Source organism: Nycticebus coucang, chromosome 8, assembly GCF_027406575.1.
Source record: "Nycticebus coucang isolate mNycCou1 chromosome 8, mNycCou1.pri, whole genome shotgun sequence".
Classification (NCBI taxonomy): domain Eukaryota; kingdom Metazoa; phylum Chordata; class Mammalia; order Primates; family Lorisidae; genus Nycticebus; species Nycticebus coucang.
This window is the reverse complement of record NC_069787.1, coordinates 64,944,118-64,968,441: the sequence shown is the minus strand read 5'-3', so window position 1 is coordinate 64,968,441 and position 24,324 is coordinate 64,944,118. Positions and strand designations below refer to the sequence as shown.

General features: G+C 37.3%; 1 protein-coding gene across 4 annotated transcripts in view; it reads left to right on the top strand.

Annotated features, from left to right (window-relative positions):
• The window catches only part of ZNF385D (zinc finger protein 385D), a 333,680-nt gene that overhangs the window by 295,792 nt on the left and 13,564 nt on the right, over positions 1-24,324 (top strand). For 3 of the 4 annotated variants that reach the window (XM_053600532.1, XM_053600533.1, XM_053600531.1), the window contains one exon: positions 19,805-20,032. The exons of the other annotated variant lie outside the window; for it this stretch is intronic. In XM_053600532.1, the coding sequence (XP_053456507.1) occupies positions 19,805-20,032 (228 nt within the window). The remainder of the gene's footprint in view (positions 1-19,804; positions 20,033-24,324) is intronic. 4 annotated transcript variants of the gene reach the window in all.

Genomic DNA, 24,324 nt, shown 5'->3' with positions numbered 1-24,324 from the left:
TTGATCTATTTCTTATTCTTTTTTCAAACATAAGTGGAAAAGGTACTCTCAGTGCTGGCTACACCACTCAGCATACCTGAGCTTTTCTCTACAACAATTGACTTCAACTATGGAGTTGAGCTCGGCAGTACATTTTATACGTTTTTATGATGACTTGATCAAGAGCTTGGATTTTTAGGTCATGTTTGGAGGCAGAAACTTCAGTGTCACACTTGTGGATGATTCACTTGCAGATGGCCAGGGCAGTTGTCTAGGGACAGTAGGACAGACTTTTTCTTCTTCATTTCTCAGTCAATACCCCCTGCTCATTCTTCAAATAGGGTACCAGTCATCCACGTGCATTTATTTGTTTGATCCCCAAGTGACGGGAAGATCTTTGGGCATCCTTTTGTTGACATGGCTTTACATTACCAATCACCAGGGACTTCAGTTCCTCTCTGGTTGAGCTGGTCCAAAGCAGAGCTGAGAGCTGTTCCCTGGAAAGTTTTTTGCCCTTATATTTGTCATCCTCATGATGAGGCTCCTGTCAGGCATCACCATGAAAAAAGGCAGCACTTGTCAGTGTTAGAGATATCATCATCTTGGAAGCCTCTAGTGAAGTCTGGGAAGTTTTCAATGAATTCTTCCACATCTTCTACAGCAGAGGAATCCAACCTGTGGCCCATAGACTGCATGCAGATTATTTGAGGCCTGAAGTGCTTATCTGTGGTGTCCAATATTGAGAAAAGTATGCACGGACCCTCTCCTCCTTTTTTTTTTGCTCATCAACCATCATTGTTGTTTGTGTATTTAATGTATGGCCCAAATCAACTCTTATTCTTCCAAAGTACAGCAGAAAAGAAAGATGGTTGGATAGCCTGGTTACTGGAACTTTATTGGATTCACCACACAAGACATTCCGGGAGATTCTGTGTCGCAGCTTAAATTTCTGGAGCCAACCACTTGATGCTTGGAAATCTGCCACCTTTAATTCCGGTGCAAATTTTTTAGCAAATTCTTGGATCATCTGCCCAGAGATTCAGGCATTAACTGCTCTCAGCTTTTGAACTAGCTTCATATGGTTTCATTGACTTCATCAAAGGAAGTTTTCCTTCTTTTCTGCTGTAGGTCTCCACTTTCCTTCCCAAATCTCTCCAAGTCCTCATGTTGATATTTTGGGGTGTTGGTAACTGTGGTCTTGCTAGCAGTAAAATATTCTGCCATCTTTCTTTGATTGCTGCTTTCCAGAAAATGCAGAAGAGTGACCTTTTCCGTTAATGTCAGCTCTTTGAGTTCTTTCTTTTGGGCCATCATGTCTTGATTAAGTGTAAAATTTTTCAGTAATTTAGGGTGCATCTACAATTCAGACCAGTCTTTGACATTAAAAAAAGTCTTCCAAAATATATGATAAACATCAGAACCATGGTCCTAATTCAACATGTAATAATAAAACATGACAAAAGAACATATAATAAGGAAAAAATATATATAATACAAGTAAAGGGCAAAGCCCAAACCTTCTACTCCTTGGTGTAGAGCCAGATCAACTAGTCAAGTTATAGAGGATAAATTAATACTGTGTGTCACAGTCCAAGTAGTCAAGATATAATTTGCAGAGGTGGTCAATATATCGAGGTTAGTCTTCTACTGAGTACACATGCTGCATGTCCAGTCTATGAAAATTAGGTCAACTTAAGGAGGTAGTCAGTATAGAAAGGTGGTCATGGGTATGGAAGTTCTATTATATTTAACTCCACTCTTCCCTCCTTCTCTTTAGAGCAGAGAGATTAGGCAGAGATAAATACAATTCTACTTTCAATCATTCACAGATATTGCCCAACAAGACTCACAATCTAGAAGATGGATTGTTCACTTAAAAAATAATTATAATAACATGATTGTTAACAAACTAGGAATACAGATAAGAGGTTATGAGCATTTAAAAAAGAAGTTACACAGTTTCTACTGTGATTTTCATGCTGAGCCTTGGCAAAAAGGTACAAACAAAATTAGCAAGAAGCTGGGCATTTAGGACAAGTAGGATAGTTTGAAAGGACTGAAAGGTAGTGTGTGGGTGCAGAGCTAGAATTGAAGCTAGAGAGATTTCAAGGGCCAGACTGATATACTATACAGAGAATTTTGGATTCTGTTCTGCAAGGCTTTTAGTAGAGTGATTACAATTCTATTTTAGGAGGATCCTTTTCACTTGAGACACTTGATAGCCACCACCCCATTTGCATGTATTGGTTTGTAAGAAACACACTCCTAACAGAGCAGCCTGAAGGCATAAATAGCACAGTGGTTCTGCCTGCCCTCCCTTTCTGTGATCCACCACTGTACCAACGTGTGATTTCATATAACCCGCACTCCCCTGCTATCCTCCCAGGTGACAGAAGTCAGCATTTGGTTGTGTTCCTTCATAGTAGATCAGAAGTAAAGGAGCTAGGGCTTAAGAGGAATAGGCATAGCTTCTTACTTTTTTTTTTTTTAAATAACAGCTTTATTGAGATATAATTTACATACCATACAATTCACTCATTTAAAGTTTACAGTCAGCTGGATTATAGTATATTCAGAGTTGGGATATCATCACCACAATCAATTCTAGACCCTCTCAAAGATACATCATACGCATTACATTCACTTTGCATTACCTGTGAACTCCTTCTCCCTTGGCAACTGCTCTGTCTCTGGAGATTTGCCACACTGCATATCTTACATAAGCAGAATCCCTAGTATTTTGTGACTTGTTACTTTTATATATTTAGCATAACATTTTCAAGGTCCATTCATGATGTGGCTTTTATCATGACTTTATTGGTCTTTGGGGCAGAATAATATTCCATTACAGGGTGTAACACATCTTATTTCTCCTTTCATCCATTCAAGGACATATTGTTTATTGTGCTTTCCATTTTGGAAAGATAAGAAAATAATTTGCCACATTTACCCAATCTAATTTAGCTGTTGGCCTCTGGAAACAGAAGAGCTAGTGAAGAATTATTTGTATATAATTGTTAAATTAACTTATTAATCACTTCTTTAAAATCCCTGTGGATCCTACAGCTGAGGGTTTTTTTTTTTTTAATCAACGCCTGTTTTTCAGAACATCATACGGGTTTAGAGGTGGGAAAGACTTTGGAAATTATGTGTCAAAATTTTTCATTTAAAAAAATTTTCTTAAACCACATGGTTACATCACATGTCTTTCTCTGCCGCCTTCTACTGTTTGTTCCCCCATGCATCAACCTGTTCCCTAGGTTGTTTGGCTCATTCATTCAACAAATAAGGTTTTGGAATTTATCATGTTCACAGAACCATTCTAGATACTAAAGATCAACAGAGAACAACAACAAGAGGGGGGAAAAAAAGAAAGAAAAAACACCCTTTATACAGAGTTTACATTCCACTGGAGGAAACCAACAATAAATAATTCTCAGATTGTTGTATATCATATAATGTCGGAAATGGTATGGATAAAAAGAGGCAAGAAAGAGAAAGAGAAATTACAGTGATAGTAGAAAGATACAGTTTTATCCATCAAGAAGGTAGTAACACTTGAAGATGTTGAAGGGATAAATAATCTGGCTATCTGGGGAAAATCATTCCAGACAGGTGGAACAGCAAACTCAGCATTTCCAAGGTGGAGGTGTGCTTGGAGTGCTTGCAGAGCAAGAAGGCCAGCGATGCAGTGTGTTGTTACACAAGGAATCAAAGGAAGAGTAGACAGGGATAAAATCAGATAATGGATAACTGCAGGTCACACAGGGCCTTTGGCCATTGCAAGGATATAAATTTACATCTAACATAAAACGCACTATTTTATCCATCTTAAAGTATACATTCAGGAAATTTTTGGCATATTCACAATGTTGCACATCATTACTCCTAGAACATTCCCAGTACCATGGAAAGAAACCCTGCATCTCCTAATTCCCCCTTTCTCTCATTTCCTGGCAACCACTAACCAAGTTTTTGTCTGCATAGATTTTTCTATTCTGGACATTTTATATAAATGAACTCATGTAATATATGGTATTTTGTGACTGACAGTTGTCACTTAGCATAATGCTTTCAGGTTTCATCCATGTCCTAATGTGTCAGTACTTCATTTCGTTATCCGGCTAAGTAACATTCTGTTCATGGATACATCATCTTTTATTCATTCATTCATCTATTGGCAGGCCCTTGGGTTTTTACTGCCTTTTCCAATTATGAATAGTGCTGCTATGAACATTTACATACAAGTTTCTATGTAGACATGTATTTTTAATTAGCTCGGGTATACAATATGTAACAATACATGTACAATATGCAAAAATAATGATATTTATAATAAAGACCTATAACACTAGACATGTAGGTTGTTGGAGTAAAGGGGAAGTGACACTTTATATCATTAAATCTTAAAATAGCAAAAATAAATGAGATTGATAAGTACTTGAAGAAGCAGTCTTTACCTCATTTTGAATGATGCATAATCTATCATTTTCAGTATCTTGTACAACATGCATCTTGCAAATTTGGTGGTAGATTTCTCTGGCATTTATATTTTATTTATGCATTTCAGGAATATTCACCTCAAAATCCTAAAAATCCTATTGGGTGGCACCTTTTGATTAGCATCTCAGAAATCTTGACAAGATATGTCCTTCAGTAGAAATGGAATATCTGTGATGATGAGATCTTCAAAGATTGAAAGAGAATAATTTCATCCAAGCACTATAGATTGGTTCAACATATTGATCCATCTGGACTGACTGATAAAAATATCATTTGAGAAAAGCTCAAGAAAGTTCTCTGCCTATAAATCTGTAATTTAAGAGGGCAAATATGCCATATCTCTCTGGGTCTTCCCTTTCCAGTTCTGCCTTATCTGAAAAAAATAGTTAATGAGCAAATACGAACAATTACTATCTCATTCAGATATATTCAACTTGAGTTAATTACCCTTCCATGCTGAGGAAACATTTATTTACCCAGACTGACATGTCAAACAGAAAGGAGACTGTTACTGGCATTAGAATTGTATTTTGAAGGTTAAGTCACTATGGAATTTTGATAGTGTGTTACCTAAAAGCAAATGACTCCTGAAATTATGTCTTTGCAATGCTAAAAAGTATATATACTACATGTAGCATAAAAAGAAAGTTCTGTTAAGCAAAATATGTTAGAATGTCCAAGCATTCTTCATGAATTTCTCCAACACTTGCAATTGTCTATGCACTTGAACTATCTGGTTGAGTTCATTTGAGGGCTTCAATTTTAGTAAAAATCACTGTAATTTATAAAACTTAACTCTAAGTATGGATTTTTTATTTTGATTACCTTTGGGAAAAGATGACTTTACTGAATCCATAGTACAGCTGAACTCCATTAGCCCTACCTGCCCAAGCCTCGATTGATTTTTTTTTTTTTCCCTCAAGGAAATTGAAAAAGTTTTTAATTTGCTCTCTCTGGAATGTTCTTAATGAGCAGTAACTTATAGGAGCAAATTGAAAGCTCAAAGACAAAAATACATACTTACATGTGTCATTCCATTTATGTTTTCATTCATTCATTCAGTTATTTTATTTGTGTTGAGGTAGGAAGTAGGCAAGTTGAGCAAAGGAAGTGGAAAGAAAGGAGCTTGGGCCCTAGATGCCTGGGCACAGTTTCCTAACATGGTCCAGGGCATAAAGCACAAAGTCTCTAAACCCACAGCTAACCATCCTTTTCTTCACCTCTTTTTCTCTTCTCTGGGAGCTGCAAATAGTGACCATAGGTACCCTGCTCAATCAAACCATGACAGTGCTATTCAAGAGGTAAGGCCTTCATGCTAAAACAAAACCTGTTAAGGTCGCGACATTGTTGGCCTGACATAGTGTTAAGCCTTCAACTTTGTCCTCAAGTACCCCGGGACTTGTATCTTGTCACCCAGCTTGCCTTCTGGCTCTGACTTCTTTCCTCAGCCCTGTAAATTGGCTGTTGTGTCCTGGCTGTGATCTTGGCTGCTTGGCAACAACCTTCCAAGTACTGGGCTTCACACACTTCCTGTCCACTCAGACATCTGACTCAACACATTCGGTGCTGGACTGCAACGTTCCTGGCCTGGCTTCCTTCCCAAGCAAGAGGAGCCTGCCAGAAAGGGCATGAGCAAAACCAGTCACATGTTTATGGTTAAACATTTTCCTCGCTAGAGAAACATCTTCAAACGAACCTACTTTGCTTTAGAAAGGTTTATAGATAACAAGATACACACACATCTTCTATATCAATAAAATTAATCTTTTTTATCAAAAGTGATGTATAAAAGCAAAATAGTTTACCCAATCTAGGTGCTAGCTTTTAATTTTCACAATTGAGCTTTTGTTAAAAGTCATAGAAATATTGACAAATAACAGCTCTACAAATATGTATTCTAAATAAAACAATGACTGTATTCTAAAGCTTGGATAATTGTTATATTTTTGACATTATTTTGTCTAAGTTAATGGTGAACTCACAGAACTTCTATTTATAGCAAATGAACTCTAATATAGTGTTTTGATTTGACTCATGAAATAAGATCCCAACTAGTGAAATGGAATAGAAATGCCAGCATCCTTAGAGAGGTCATGTCACATGGGACTACATTTCTGATATATATATATTTTTGGAGCTATAAAAATATTTAGCATTCTACAGAATCAGAACAGCTAATACATTTCAGAGATAATACAAATTTATTGTGAAATTAATTCTCAAACAGAATACTTTATTAACACAGCCCTACCCTAAAAGTACATTTAGCTTAAAGTATTGAATTAAATATTCGTTGATCAAACTAACCAAGAAGTCCCTTTTTCTTAAATATATATTCAAAAGTAGTAACTGGATTTTCAGCTGTTTAATTCCAGAATAAACAGTTTTTAAATGAGGCCTAGGGAAAAATCAGAATGGTTATTCTGTATAATTTAGGGGAAAAAAGAGAGATTGACTTTTAAAAATGTTCCAATTAGCGCTTTAGTGAAATGGTAATACAATTACAATGAATGCCGGCCACATACACCCAGGCCAGCTAAACAACAATGACAACTACAACAGCAACAACAAAAAATAGCTGGGCATTGTGGTGGGCACTTGTAGTCCCAGCTATCTGGGAGGCTGAGGCAAGAGAATCACTTAAGCCCAAGAGTTTGAAGTTGCTGTAAGCTGTAACGCCACAGCACTCTACCGAGGGTGACATAAGGAGACTCTGTCTCCAAAAAAGAGGTGAAAAGAATACATGCTGTGTCTGCAAGAGAGTGGGAAGGAGGGAGGGAGTGGGGCCTTGGTGTGTGCCACACCTTTTGGAGGTAAGACACGATTGTAAGAGGGACTTTGCCTAACAAATGCAATCAGTGTAATCTGGTTTATTGTACCCTCAATGAATCCACAACAATAAAAAAAATAATACTAATACATGCTGTGTAAAATATTAGTTCAAGAGACAGTCTGCTGTCCTTTGCAATTTCTAAAACCATGTGACAGCTTCTTAGGAGCGATAACTTTATATCTGGAATTCCATGAAAATCTGGTTTATATAGTTTCTATTGATAAAAAGAGAATCTTGCCATCTTGGAAATAGGTCTCTTGGATTTGTTGAAGAATTTTATTAGTTTTCAAGGATCTTTGTCAATCTTTCCATGGCCAACATTTTTGCAAATAATTAGTAAAATTCTGATTCCTCCCATTCCATATTAATTTGTACATTTCCCCTAATTTTTATGTATCTTCTACCTCTTGAAAATTACATTGGATGAAATATATTAATTCAACATGAAAACAACTACTGTGACAGAAATTATCAATTTATCAAGAAATACTTGTATCATATAATGACCTCCCCTTTCTCTCTTCCATTCAGAGAGAAAAATAATAATAAATTGCTGTTTGTAGTGAAATGATTGGTACTTTGAGTCTTGTCACTGTTCAGCTTACCATTGAAATGGAATATTTGGCAGTTATTGAAAAATTTTTAGTAAAAAACATTTTTTCACGAATGGATTCATGAATTGTGGTATATGTACACCATGGAATATTATGCAGCCTTAAAGAAAGATGGAGACTTTACCTCTTTCATGTTTACATGGATGGAGCTGGAACATACTCTTCTTAGCAAAGTATCTCAAGAATGGAAGAAAAAGTATCAAAATACTCAGCCCTACTATGAAACTAATTTATACCTTTCATATGAAAGCTATAACCCAATTATAACCTAAGAATATGGGGAAAAGGGTAAGGGAGGGGAGAAGGGAGGATGGGTGGAGGGAGCGTAATTGGTGGGACCACACCTATGGTGCATCTTACAAGGGTACATGTGAAACATAGTAAATGTAGAATATAAATGTTTTAACACAATAACTAAGAAAAGGCCATGAAGGCTATGTTAACTAGTTTGATGAAAACATTTCAAATTATAGTGCATGGTGCCCCATGATTGCATTAATCTACACAGCTATGATTTAATAAAAAATAAAAAAATTAAAAAAGATTTTTTTTCTATTTTTTAAAGATGGTTTATCTTTCTGTATTTCACTCATCTTTTTTAACCATGTCCCATAATTTTTCCAAGGAACTTACTCCCTAGAAGCTTCTTTCCTAGTCCCCTGAAATATTTTTAAATGTCCTTAAATATAGATGTCTGAGCAATGGATTGTGGCAGGTGCACGTCAGTTACATCACGTTATCTTTCAGGTGATTAAGACGTTTTCTGCATAATTGATGAAACACTCACATTATAATGAAAATTGCTAAGTATCTCTTGTGCATAGAATAACATGCCCGAGACCAGATGGGGGAATGAACCCCTCCACATTGGGCTCTCCATTATGAGAGATTGTTTTCTTATCTTCAAGACAGCTCTATGGTACAAAAGCTCCCTGAAGATCTGACAATTATTACTTCATTTTTATTATATGGGCTGCCTAACAGGGTTTTAGACCAAAGATTTTTTATCCTAAATGACTTGGAATAATTATCTTCACATCCTTAAAGCTGTATGTGTCCTACATTACTAGTCAGAAGTCAAGCACGGCTTCACTTCACATTCAATTTCAATTAGCAAAAGCTTTCAAGATTTATGGTTTACCATGTCATAATTCTTTGTTTATTAATTAATTTATTTATTTTGTTTTTTTTGTTTTTTTTTTTGTAGAGACAGAGTCTTACTTTATGGCCCTCGGTAGAGTGCCGTGGCATCACACAGCTCACAGCAACCTCCAACTCCTGGGCTTAAGCGATTCTCTTGCCTCAGCCTCCCGAGTAGCTGGGACTACAGGCGCCCACCACAACGCCCGGCTATTTTTTGGTTGCAGTTCAGTCGGGGCCGGGTTTGAACCCGCCACCCTTGGTATATGGGGCCCGCGCCTTACCGACTGAGCCACAGGCGCCGCCCATATTAATTTATTTTTTATTGTTTGGGACTCATTGAAGGTACAAAGAATTAGGTTACACAGATTATAGTTGTTAGGCAAAATTACTCTTATAATTGTATTTCAAACCCAGAGGTGCGCCATAGACCGTGACAGTGTAAAAGTGTTCCCTTTTCTCCACATCCACGCCAGCATCTGCAACTTTGAGACTTTGTGATGGTGCTGTTCTCACTGGGATTAGGAATTAATGACACAGGCAAACTTTTACCTTTAATTGAAAGCACCTGGGAGAAGAAAGAAGGACGTTGTTATGTATGTTAAACAGATAAACTACCAAAGGCCAATCACTGAAAAACCAAGCCTTAGTTTCTTGCCAGATTCCCAGTCCCGGTTCCAGTACACAGTTGTTCTCATTAATGGAATGGAAAGTATCTGCTGCATGCAGTACTTTTTTTCCCCTGAAAGTTCTTGGAACTGGGGAACTACCATTCATAGATTTTGAAAGATTTTTTTTCCTTGTGCCTTCCTAAGAAGAAAAAAGAAATCCTTATTACAAGCCTGAAAAGGCAGCGTCCTGATCTAGTGGTCTCCAAATCACTTGGAATAGATTTGGAATGAAATTGATTTTGTCTTTGTTCTTCCCACCCATTTGTTTTGGTGCTTATCAATTGTACAGTGACCAGACCTAATTAGCTAGCCCAAGGCCTGACAACATCACCTTCTGATTAACTAGTTTTAGATTGATTTATTTTGGATTAATTTATACTTGGAGAGGATGAACTGTGCTTTATATTAACATCCATGTGCAAAATAGGAAATTAATTCCCTTGAAATATACAGAGTCTAAGTAGGGGGAGAAAAATCTATTCTTACAAAAGGAACTCCACTTTAACCGCTGAATAGAAGGTCCCTTTAAGGCTCCCATCATTATTTTTCTCTGCTTCAAATATTTCAATGTGTCTCTGTCCTTCTTCATTTATGATCATATATATCTTAAAAAGTGTACCTGTCGATATTAATGTTCATTTAGTACCTAAAATATTTTTATGTAATTATTCCCTAGTTTTTTCCAAATTCTCTCCAGGTGACTATCTTGTCCTGCTTCGCCTGAGGCTTTCTTATTTTAGCACTGAAAGTGTCATATCCCAGGAACTCCCTTGGTCACAGGCAACAAGGGAGACTGCTCACTCAGTCTCTCATTTCCTTTTTCTTACAGTCATGACTTGCTGTTTAAGAGACATTTAGCTTTGGAGCTGAGACCAGTTAACTTAAACCTGAAATTAATTGGCAGATTTGTCAGTGGTGGATCAAAGTGGGGTCTGAGACCAGCAAATGCAAAAGCAGCAGCAGCACCTGGGGAATTGTTAAAAACACAGATATTTAGGCCCCATTCTGTACCTGCTGAGTCAGGAACTCCAGTGTTAGGACTGGGTGGTTTGTGTTTTGTCAAACCCTTCACATGATTCTGATGCATACCAAAGTTCACAGTAAGCAGCAGACAGTAACAGTATAATCCTGCATTTGTGAAGTTGGATGTTGTGAGAGCTAAGGAAGCATAGAGTGAAAGAAACATTATTTATATTAAAAAAAGTATAAGGGGAAAATGGTTAAGGATGAAAATGTAGTGTGGAGGCCAAAAATGTGTTATTTATATTGTTGTGCCAATTTTCACTCTAGCATATTACAGGAATATAACCCCAACTTTTGAAAGAAAAAGAAAATGCCTAGCAGAGCCAATTTGATGACAGCAGCATCTATATTTATCAATGACCAGTTCTCTAGCAGACATTGTTCTAGTTGTGTTATGGCCTATATTGTACATTATAGGAGTGAGGAGTATAATCTTCATTGACTTTTAGAAACTAAGGTTCTGACATGAGGAGGCATTGATTATAGATTGTTGAGGTGACTGTTATCAGCTAAGAACATCCTTGGGATATTGTCAGGCTGAAAAGACATGCCAAGGCTTCTGCCCTAGAGTGAATTCCTTATTTATGAATTCTAAAGAAAAGAAAGGGGCAAAAAATAAATAGATGATACTAACTCTAACCAGTTTATCCCTTCTTAAAATAGAAACATGGTATTCTGAAGGAGTTCCCAAGTCAAGCCAACTGATCAGTCTCAACCATTGTGGAAATAAGCAGTATTGGAGAGCACAGGCACGGTGCCCCTAGACTGCCATTCAAAACTTACAGACCATACATAGAGTGCATAGAAGATTTCAACCTATACAGGATTTTAATACTATCTATCTCTCTCTCTCTCTCTCTCTCTCTCCTTTCCTCCCTCCCTCCTTTCCTCCCACAGGTGCTAACATTTAAAATTTGGAAATTTTTCATAAAAGATTTTGTCTTTTACCTAAGTGATAATCAAAGCATCTGGCAAAAGTGGACGTGTCCCTAACATTGTCATTGCCAGTTTGCCCACTTCACTCATTTAAATATCTTTATCTTCTGCCTTTTCCTGTTACTTTCTTTTTCCTGGAGTGAGGAAGGGCACTACCTAGATAGAGTACGCCGGCTTATACTTGCTGAAATCCCAGTTCAAACTAGACAGGTCCATTTCAAGGTCAAGACATTTCAGAGATACAGGGTTTATAGATGTGAAGTAGATCTCAGCTTTGGGTTGCCAGCTCTTGGAGCCTGCCTAACACCCAGGGGCCTGGGCAATACTTGCTGAGACTGTGTGGCCAGAGGCTCTGCTGTTCCTCTGCTGCTTGGCCTGGTCCTCCTGCTCTTTCTGCAGGTTATTATCTCCTCTGTTAGTTGTCTGACCAAATCATCTTTGACCTGGTCCTGATCACCATCTCCTTCTACAAATATAGTCTAACCTGGCAACAGTGATTCTCTAGTGTATTTACCCCAAAATTTGAATCAGTGATTGCCAACAGCCTAAATTTTGAATAAATAATGCTATGAAATGAAAGTTATCTAACATTTGCCTCTCAAATCCTTTTAGAAAATAGCCAGTTTCAATCAGGTGCATTGGCTCACACCTGTAACCCTCACAGCCTAGGAGGCTGATACAGGTAGATTGCTTGAGCTCAGGAGTTCAAGACCAACCTAGAGCTGGAGCTAGAGCAAGACCCCCATCTCTGATTTTGCTGTGAGCTATGATTCCACAGCACTCTAGCCTGGGCAACAGAGTGAGACCCTTTCTCAAAAAAAAAAAAAGAAAAAAAGAAAAGAGAAAAAAAGAAAGAGAGAGAAAGAAAGAAAGAAGGAAACAGAGAGAGAGAGAAAGGAAGTAAGGAAGGAAGGCTAGTTTCTATGAAAGTACTTGGTCCCTGGCCTTGAGTGGGAAATCCAAAAGTTGAAACTTTTTTTTTAATAGGCTCTGTCTCTAATAAAATTTTATTGAAATAATTTATGTTCTAATCTGCATGTGATATATACAACATAAAGTGAATTCAAGAGATAACCATTATTTCTTTGTATGAATCTACTCTTGATATAATTCCTTGAAATAGACCATAAATTAGGAAGCTTTGAAAAAAATCTCAAAAGTTGCAGTTTCAGATTTTTTTTACTGAGTTTTTAAATCTCTTTCTTTTTTTCTGCAAGAGAATATACACAAGGTATGGGGACACCTAGTTCAAATGGTGTAAAGCTAGACATAAATACTCACCTGATCCCTTACAACATCAAAAGTTTTATGGCAAATGTCACTGAGACTTAAATCCAGGGGAAAAGACAGTGAACCCATCTGCAGGAAAACATGATAATCAGCGACAGAACTTGTCACTGATAAAAAGTACATGGGATCGCTTTTTGAACAGAACTTCTAAATCACAGACCGTTAGAAATGTAACAAAAGTAGAGATTGAATTACAACTGTTTTTCCTGTTTTCTGGTCACTTCCTGCCACTGCTCATGTTCCTCAGAGTGAAGTTGTTGTCACCTTTTCTCCCGTATCTCATTCGAGCCCTATTACTCTTTCATGTACAAGTCATACAGGGCAAGATCTGACACATGGAGGAGTTCCATCAAATATATCCCCAAAATTTTTAGGGCTGGGACGTGAGTTCAAATAGAAAGTATATGCCGTACATATACTTTTTTTTTTTTTTATCAAGACTCACCCAGCAGCCCCATAGCTTGCTGCCCACAGATTGCCCCTGTGACCTAGAGACTAAAGAACCTATCTCCCCACCTGAGTTGGCTCTGAGATCTACCTTATGAGAAAACAGATCTGCAGCTGTGCCCACAGCCAGGACTTCTGGCTTGTGACTGGGTCCCCCCAAGCCAGGTGGCTGCAGGTGAAGGGGGCCCTTGATTTCCGCCCACCTCATTAGGTGGACTCAGGAGTTCCAGGCAGTTGGAATGCCTTTCTATAACCATAGTACCCTAAAAGAAGGTAGGGAAAGAATGTTTTGAGGGTCCTTTTCTGCTTAGACACATGTTTTGGTGATTTGAAGCGGTGAATTTTGTATAAAAGCAGCTGCTCTTTCTCTGACTTCCAGAGAGAAGCTGTGAACTCCTCTGACCTCTGCGCGGGGCATGCACACGCACGCGTGCACACACACACACACACACAAATACACTTAATATTAAAACACACACGTAGCCTCGTGAAAAACACACACATACACCCATAAGCACACACATGCGTATGCACACATACACACACACACACACACACACTTGTGAATTCTCAGCCACAGTATTCTGGCCTTTGGGAACCCACTTCAGCTCTTACTTCCTCTTCCATAATTTCCATTTGCTTAACTGCAAACTAAAAACAAAGGAACTTTTGTTTCCGTGGCTCGTGATCTGTGGACCTCTCTGCAGTACAAAGAAGAGCCCATTGAAGAGGCTGTTCCTACCTGGGACACAGAGTGTGACACTGTGCTCAATAAATGCTGGTTGAGTGAAATAGAATTGATTTATAAAGCAATCACCTGTGGCTCAGTGAGTAGGGCGCCGGCTCCATGTCCTTAGGGTGGGGTTTGAACCCGGCACCGGCCAAACTGCAACAACAACAACAAAAAAAAGCAATCACCAATAATAAACTCTAAAGATTTGTGGGTTTGTTTTTTTTTTTTGTCACAAAGCACATTTTTATACTTCAGAATGTCAGCATATGTAAGAGGAAGCAGCTGTTTTACTCATTTGCTAGCATGCCTAAATGAGACTTCAATTCACACGGGGAAGAAAAAAATAAATTGGATTTAATTCTGAGTCTTCAGTCTACAAGAAAACATGATGAGCATCTTTAAGTCATAACATTAACCTCTGTTATCTGGGAGGAAATTTAACTAATTCACCTATAGATTTCCTCCTGCAGTTATGATGTCTGTAACTAAAGAAGTAAATTTCTTACCCAGACCATGTAACTTGGCTTGTTTATATTTTCTAGAATTCTTTCTTATGCTTTGTGGATTTTTAAAGAAGTATTTACCATGTTTTTATACAAGATGAAGGTCACCAATGGGGCACTCTGAATATTGACATGTTTCCTTTCCTTCTCCACTAAAGCACCATTCCACAAAGTATTAGCAATCACTCTCAATGTCAAAGCCAAATAGTGACAGCTGCAATAATGAATATTTGCTACATGGCGCTGGCAGAAAAATGGTACAAAAATGCAAGCCCAAACCATCTAACCATTTCTTTCCACTGAATTGCACCCATTATTTTCAACAATTTGTCACATATATTATTTCTAGAGTCATTGGCTAATAGTGCAAAGAAATCTGCATCAGCCTTTGGGAATCACTAAGGAAATGAATCATTCTACTTCTCATCCTTAGATCCTTCTCATCCTTAAAAAAAAAAAAAAAAAAGTGCAGTGAAGGCCTGTGGTTTATTCTTATTATTTTGCATGAGAAGTTCCCTCAGACCTGTGGATTTTCTTTTTTTTCTCTCCTGTTAAGTGGATTTGAGCAACTTAATTCTTTAGCATAATGTATGACTGCACATTCATGATTGACTCTAGCTCAGGTTGTGTTTAGTCTCTTTTAAAGTCTAATGTTTAAGATGTTATATTTTGGAATGCATAATAAATCATGACTAATTCAAATTCCCTTACTAAAATGTCTAAATTTTAGCAATAAAAAAATAAATGGAATGCATATGCCATTGAACTTGGCTGCCTGAGTTCAAATCGTTGCTATATTGGTGGGCGCTAAGGCATGGGGAAAGCTCCCAAATTGCTCACAACTCAGTATCTTTACAAAGATGGTGATAAAAATATGCACCGCTTAGGTTTCCATGAGGATTGTATGAGTTAATACCTGTAAATGCTGTAAAAATACATCCATAATGATTAGTTATTATTACTCATTCCTTCCTTTGAATATTTATTGTGTCTACTTCACATCAAGTCTAAGTACAAGGATGCAGGAATGAACAACATAGATTAAGGATTAAGTGTATAATGATAACAATTATTCAATATCATTATAGGAAATCTGATAAAGCATTTTGCCACTAAGTAGATAATCTATGTTTATTGGACTTCTTATCCCCAGCAGCTTAGCATAGAACTTCACACAAATTAGCTGCTTAATAAATGTTAATGGAATGAAGTTTGAGTGCGTGAGGCATTGCAGGTAAGATAACAAGCACTAGAGGTGAAAATGGGACAAACAACATCAAGTCATAGTTTCTACCTCAGAGCACAAGGTCATCTGGAGAAATTTACTGAAACTTCCTATCTAAAAATCAAGAAAGGTTCTTTCTGACTAAGATTCTGCAAAGTAACCATAGTGATGCACTATTTATTAACTAGTTGTAATTCCATTTTACTTAATGTAATAAACTTTAATTTTAGAGGCGTTTTAGATTTATAAGAACGTAACGGAGTCCCCCTATACTCTGCCTCGAGTTTCCCTCATTGTTAACATCTCGTGTTACTGTGGTCAATTTGTCATAAATATGGATTCATTATTACTGACTAACGCCCATACAGTTTTTCCTTAATGTTATTTTCTTGTGCCCCAGGATCTCATCCAGGATCCTAAGTTACATTTAGTCTTTATGTCTCCTTACCCTCTTCTGTAAGAGATTGGGACACTTTCTCAGCCTTGCTTTCTTTTGGTGGCCTCCCTAGTTTTAGAGAGTACTGGATGGGAATTGCATGCAGTGTTCTTTACTTAGGTTGGTTTCATTGTTTAATCACAGACTGGGGGCGTATATTTTGAAGAGGAAGTAATTCTTTTTTTTTTTTTTGGCCGGGGCTAGGTTTGAACCCGCCACCTCCGGCATATGGGACCGGCACCCTACTCCTTGAGCCACAGGCGCCGCCCAAGGAAGTAATTCTTATCACATTATATCAAGAGTGTTTGTTGTTAACATGATAATTCAAGATTCCCTTTTAGTGAGTAGAGAAGAATTATTTATAATCAGTTATGTAATGTAGCATGTAAATAAAATTTATTGCATATATGTAATTTTATACACAATGGTTAGAACACTTGATATTCTTTGAATAAGGCCTAACCCATTATACCTTATTGAACAAAGTATATTAAGTTTGCTCTCTTGGTTTAACAAAAGGGTCCTTTATCATTGATAAAAGAAAGATGAGTAAAAACCCCATGTCTTATTATAAATTCATAGTAATCCTACCTTATGGAGTCAAGATCTATGTTTTAAATTTAAAGGGAAAAATATAACTTTGTATTTCTTTCAAATACACTCAAGCTTAGAAAATAACACATCTGTGCTCAGCTATGTGCTCAAAAGTATGCCACAAAGTAAAAGTGCCAGAAGTTAAGAGTTTTGGTAGTAATTCCCCTAAGCCTTTCCCATTCAAGGAATCGCCTTAAGAAATGTTAATACTTCACCAAGCCCTATGGTGTCTTTGGTATAGATGTGCATTATCCTCTGGAGTCGGAAGAGTCACTAATGTAGCTGTCACAGGACTGAAAGATTCTGGGTTTTGTTTATTCTATGCTTGTGTTTACAAATTTCGCTATAAATAGAAAAGTTAGCTTTGGATGACAGTGATCTATGCTATGTTCCATTTTCAGATCAAGATATAAAATAAACAAGTCAACCCAAAGGAACCGTGGTTAGAAGTAGGGCATTACTAGGGAAATCTTTGCTGTGGTAGATTTCAATGAAATAAATACCCAAGATATTTATTATCTGGCTTCAGCATGGCCACACTAAGTTTAAATATAATATTTCTATTTATGGTTGTCACTTGCCATAGAGCTGATCATAAGAACAATTTGGAGGTTTTATCCCACTGGTGCTTATGACTTGATGTGAGAATCACTGTGGTGGGCAAGAGTATCTTCTCTCCCTCTCTCCCTGCCTTTCTCTCTTTCTCTCTCTCTATGTACACATGTGTACGTATATGATTGTGCAGGGGTGTATGTACATGTATGTATATATGTACGTATAGGAGATCATATATAATTATATTTAAATTTGTATACAGATAGGTATAATTATATTTAAATATATATATCATGTATATATTTAAATCTGTGATTTTCTGGTTCTATTGAATGCTTTACTCTGGCTCACTGTATACTACTTGTATGATCTTGGGAAATTTCCTTGGAATTTTCTCATTTTTAAGTTTTCTTGTGAACATTAAATGGAATTATTTTATAAGTATACAAATTGTTTTTAAGCATATGAAACATTTGGCAAATTGGTCAGTTGTTATGTATTCATAGGTACTATTCATACGTACATATACACGTAATTTCAAACAATCATTTGTCCCTTATTGGGGATAATGAACAGCTGTGACACCATCTTAAAGATGTCATGCTTTATGCCAGTTCTGGGTTCTCAGACATATTTTCTGGTTGTTACTCTTTAATAATGGAACCTCAGCAGGGAAGGAAAAGCTAATCAAGAACTGGGCCTTTAAGTGTCAATGTATCCTAGTAGCAAAATTTGGTGTTAGAGTCATTTTTAATTTATTTTCCTCTAGCCATGAGATACTGATGTACAGTATAAGTTTTGTTAATAATGTGATTGGGGAATTTTCTCTATGATATGAAAAAAGACTTACTTGATGATCTTAGCAACCAAATGAGTGATTGAAAGTGTGTGAAGTGTCAGGCAAAGGAAACAAGATCTAGATGATTCTCTTGTACAAGAGCCCTTAATAGAGTCCATGTCCCTTCTTGACTAGTGTTTCTGATGCCATAGTTAGAAAAGTAGCAGTAAACAAGCTCACACATATGCCCAGATCAAAGGTGACGTCCAGGACAAAGGCATCCTGTAGCTCTGTGGCTGCCACCAACTCTTGATAGTAGAGGTAACAAGAAGCAAGCATCCGTCCAGACAAGTCTTCCTTGCAGGAAACCACTGTCCCTTTCTATGCTGCCCTTTCCCTTTATCATGGACTTTTTGTGTGGCATTAAGTAGTGACCGCAGCAGCATGAGGAATAAGAGTTCTAAAAGCAGCTGTAGCTGCCAGGGCAGCCTGGGAATAGCTTGGATAGGTTAAGAACCAGCTGGAAGGCCAAGAAAAGTAGTATAATCTAGGCAGGATATTATTGTGGAGCTCATTTGTATTCATTATTGGATACAGTAAACACTGCTAACATCATGGTGACTGGCATATTTGGGAAGAGCGCTGTGTGTACCCAAGTACACTTAGGACAGAGTAGATTTACTTTGGAGCCTGATCTTTCCAGATTTAGAATAAGACTTGGAGCCAGGGCGTTGTCGTGTTACAGTACATCAACACTTTCATGGCTGTTAAACTTTTAAAACGACGTGACAACAACATGGCGTGACCCTTTTATGAATTCCCTGGGAATAGTGACTATTGATATTTGAGTACGTGTGCCACTAACTCCTGCCATACAGCTTGGTGCAGGCTAAACATATAATAAATATGCTAAGCTAGAATTCCTGCTTTTATGATATAGATGATTTTTGTACCTGGTATTGAATTATAACTCTTTATAAATAGGACTGTGATTTTCTGAACTGTTGATCTGGACAAAGCATTTAAGGCATTAGGGTTCCATATTTTTAGGGGGGATAAGCATCTACAAAAAGATCTATACCTATTTTAAAGTAAAGAAATCAAAGAAAAAGGAAAATAGAAAGACACATAGTAAAGAAAAACAATAATATCTTAAAAGCATTTATCTTCTATTAATTTTTAAAAAGCCATCCATGTGAAAATACACCTATCCAGAATGCAATAAAGTAAATATGATTTTACTGAGGACATATGTTAACATAAGAATTTTGTGGTTGCATTTATTTACCCCATACAATTTTTGATATTTGTATTTATATTTTGAAAAATCATCTGAGTGTTTTCTTCCAATATATGAAATGAATATGATCACCTATGTAAATTTTCCTATGAGATGACTGATGCCTAGTTAATAAACAGCAATTGCTAGTTGCTGTTCTCTTTATTAGTGGAATGCAAGTAGTAATATTAGTGATACATTTCCAAATAGAGAAAGATAATACCATTATCCTCCCCACCCCCTTCCTATGCTATTTTGAATGCAGACAGTACTGCAGGAACACCAGCAATATCAACAACTGTGGAAATCCGCAAAAGCAGTGTTATGACAACTGAGATCACCTGTAAAGTGGAGAAAAGCCCTACGACCGCCACTGGCAACAGCTCGTGTCCTTCCACGGAGACGGAGGAAGAAAAGGCGAAACGGCTCCTTTACTGTTCTCTATGCAAGGTTGCTGTCAACTCTGCCTCACAGCTGGAGGCACACAACAGTGGTGAGATGCAGTGATTTCTTTTCTGTCTCAACAGCTCTGCAATTATCTTCCTCTGAATAGATGAGATCTTTTACAGCAGGGGACAAAGGGGGTAGAGGAAAACTGGCAATTATTACAAGGAATTAATCAACCATTACAAAATAAAAATGACAAGCAAAGCGTCATTTATATGGGGGCAAAGAGTGGTTTCCAGGGCTTGCAGGCCCTGGTGTGTATGTACGTGTATGTGTGTTTGTGTGTGTTATTAACTATGTGGAGATAGAGCAAAAAATAAGCCTGAAACATATTTTGCATTTATACGATTTCTACGTTTTTTAGCTTATTTCTATACGTTTGCATCTAAATGAAGTTTTCTAAAATTGCAGTTTCGTAATATTGTTGTAAAATTATAATTGTTATGGCAAATAATGTGATTTAGCCTAAATCTATGTGACCTGAACAGTGAAACTTAAAGTGTTGATTATGTGCTACCATGGAACTGTGATCTCTAAATATGATACTTTATTTACTCTCCCAACAACTTCCCAGCAAGGTAAAGAGGTTATTCGTTTCATTGTTTGAGGCTCAGAGTAGGCAGGGAACATGAGCAATTAAGTAATAGAACCATGATTTAAACCCAGGTTTCTCTGACTTAAATACTAAATTTTAAGAGCAGAAAGGAAAAATACTGTAATACTGATAAGCCAGGACAAAATGTTCTCTTAATATACCAATATATTCCGGTTCCATCCAGCTGTTGTGTGTGTATGTGTGTGTGTGTATACCTCTCTCTCCTCTCTCTTTACACACACACACACACACACACACACACACAGAGACACACACAAAACCATAAGCCTTTCTCTGAAGACTGGGTTCATTGCCAGGACTCTGTCAGCAACTATAATAGAAGAATCATTTATGAACCATACCCTGAGTTAATATTGTAGCTGTATGTTGAGTCATTGACCAATCATTGTGCTGTACTTGTAATATTCAAGCATTGACTTCAAGACTCTAAGGAGTAATTGCAGATAGAGAGCAAATCCTTCGGCACATATCTTGGTCCTGCGCGCAACGTTAGCTGTAGCCAAGGAGTGTTCATGAGTTCAGGAGCTGAGAAGCACAGTATCACATCTGCACCTAACTCAGAATGGACCCTATAGATGTTTGCCATTACTGTATTTAGTCTCTGAAACATATTTCTTTCTGGATCTGAGATACTTGGAAGAATATAAACATCATCAGAAGGATGTTTATTGCTCAAGAATTCTTGATTATTTCACATAGTGACAGAAAAACACTTTAAGAGGGGATCAATTTTGACAAATAAACAAACCACTCCCTATGAGGCTTCAGTTTATTTATCAAGAATTTGGGGGTCCTTTTTGAATTCTTACTGGAGGAAGCAAAGGAGAAATCACTTATTTGATTGCTTCCTATCAGGTTAACATTTTTCATATTTATTTTGTAGTCCTTATCTCTGTTTTGTTTGTCAAAATTACCCCTCCAGCTTAAAAAATGTTATTTCTCCAAGCACTATACACAGGCATTCTGATGATTATATCCAGGTCTGGTGTGCTATCATTTTGGGGAAAAGAAAAAGAAAATACCTTCACAGTGTTTTGCAGGCAGAGCTGATAATTACTTTAACAGTATTATCTGAGAGGTTCAGGAGGTGAACGCAGCTGTCACCCCTTACTTGAGTCCCCTTGTGGGAGTGTTCCTTCTGAATGATCGCCCCTCTGCAGACTTCAGCAGCTCCCCTTGCTTTCAAGCACTTGTTGGCTTTCCTTACCTTTGTTTTTCCCTTGCTGCATCAGAGATCTTTTTTTCATTTTGGAAAGCACCCACGCCAGAGCCCAGGACCTAATGCCCATTTTAGAGCTCTCCCTACACTTTTGCACGAGCCCTCCGTGTCACAGGAAGGAGAGATCACACAGGCAGATGCTGTCTGGCTCCTTCCTCCACCATTTTTATCTCCAGATTCAGCTGTGTTATTTGTAACGGAAGAGCGTTGGGAGACTTCTCTTGTTTGGGATTTTGTCTAGATGTAGATGAATGAGATTGCAATGCTATCTGTACCCAAACCAATGCTTGTACACCAGCTTCCTCTGTGACTTTTCGTTAGGGTCTGATACAGAGAAAGAAAAGAGGCTCAGATATGCCTACCCTCCCGTGCCAGGCATTGGTGCAACATTAACAGCATTTATCATAGGATTATTGTGGTGTGTTTTAGTTTGGTTTCCCTCAGAAGCAGATTCTGACACAAGGATGTGAGGGCAAGTGGTTTTATAGGCAGGTGAAAGAAGTAGCTCAGGAGAGTAGGAAAAAGAAAGAGGAAAAAAAGGAAGGGGGAGGCACTGGATACCAAATCAGTCTCTTACCCAGTTACCAATTTGGGCAACTGGAGCTTACCAAACAAAACCATTATACTTTATGGCTTGCACCCAATTTCACTGTTTTAAACATTAAAAGTGGCTACTGGTCACATGGAAAGACAGAAATGAATTAACTCAAATTCTGTTTTGTCACCTTTATAGTCAATGTGCTCTCATTGTTGATTTATAATCTACTATTTACATTTAGGATATTATACCACAGGGCTTGAATGCTTGCACCGTGCCCCTCATGAGCTCAAAGCCTGTGGAACTGTTAAGAACTTACTCATGAAACAAAAACTTGTAACTGAGTTCCTGTGTGTGTGGAATGCACGTGATGTCTATTATAGGATAAGTAATAAAAATGTGCTAATTTAATATCCATTAAATATCAATAGTAACCATGTTACTTGTTCAGAACATAGACTAAAAAAATTTTTTTAGACTAACTAATTGATGTTATTTAGAGTTGCTAACTCATGGTGCAAGTGGGAAGCAGACTGCATTGTTTAGTTCTTTAAATTATTGTTTTCTAAATTCTCCTTTTTTTTTTTTTTTTGTTTTTTGGTCTACACTGAGGAAGACCACATCACTGCCTCATCTTTAGAACTCCAGTGCCCCCTACATTTACCCCTACTCTTCTGGTACACCTCAAAAATTGCTGCTTCTTTCTTCTAAAGCCACTGTAAGATTGGGTTGTGTTTTTCAGCAAATGAGGTTTGAAGGACAATTTTGTTGTTGTTGTTTTTTTTTTTTATTAAATCATAGCTGTGTACTTTGATATAATCATGGGGCATCTTTCACTAGCTTCACAGACCGTTTACCAAGTTTCACATATACCCTTGTAAGATGCACACCAGCGGTGAAGGACAATTTTGATCTCAAGTAGCCAGGCTACAGAATATGGACATGTTTCCCTGACATCCACATAACCATTTTAAGTGTTTCCCCCCTTGGAAACATATCCTATACATAAACTAGGGTTTGTAACCCCAAGTCATGCATCTATAGGTCACTCTTGGAAACCCAATGACCTTTCAAAACATGTTTTTCTTTCAGCCTTAGAAAATGCATTCTTATTTGAAAACAACTGATCACAAGCAAATTTGGGAATATAATTTCCATCAAAGACTACCTTCATTATAGGCTAATAGAATGGACTAGAAGTGATGAAATCTAATTTTTATCCCTAGATATCTAGATAACTTTTCTGTGTGAACCTGGACAAGGCAATTGACCTCCTCTGGGATCGATTTCAAACCCCCTTCTCTCTCTCTCTCTGTATGCCTGTCTTCAATGGCATTAAGAGGCTATATGACCCCTTTTAAAGATCAAATATTATGGCAGGATTATTAGTATGGCCACAGATGCTTCTGGCATTTTTCAGAGGTCAAATGTATTGTTTCACTTGCTTTCCCTTTTTATTTTTCAATGATGTATAATATCTTGAAGTTGCAATTAATTGATTTATGTTCCATAACATTCCAAAACATAAGTATTGAACATAAGAATTCCTGCTTTGATATTTTTAGAATTTGGAAAGAGAAGTATCTTCTCTGAGCTGATTAGCAAGATTCACAAAACAGTCTAAGAATGCTTTAAATACCTTAAGAAGACATAATCTTTTTTAGGAGATCTGGAAGCCCCCTGTGTTGTATGTTGTAGACACAGGTAATAAAAAAGATGTTTTGTCTTTTTCTTTTAAAGAAATCCCCCCCCCCACCAACATTCTATTAGTTAAGGCTTTGTGTAGCTAATTTTAGAAGTTTTCTCTGTATCATCCTGTGGGTTACGACCCACAGGAACTGTATTAAAGGGTCAGGGCATTGGGAAGGTTAAGAACCACTGCTCTATATAATTGAAAGAAAAAAACCTTGGGAATGTTTTATAGTTAAAGCTCATTACTAATTTGGGAAGGTTTTGCTGGTAATG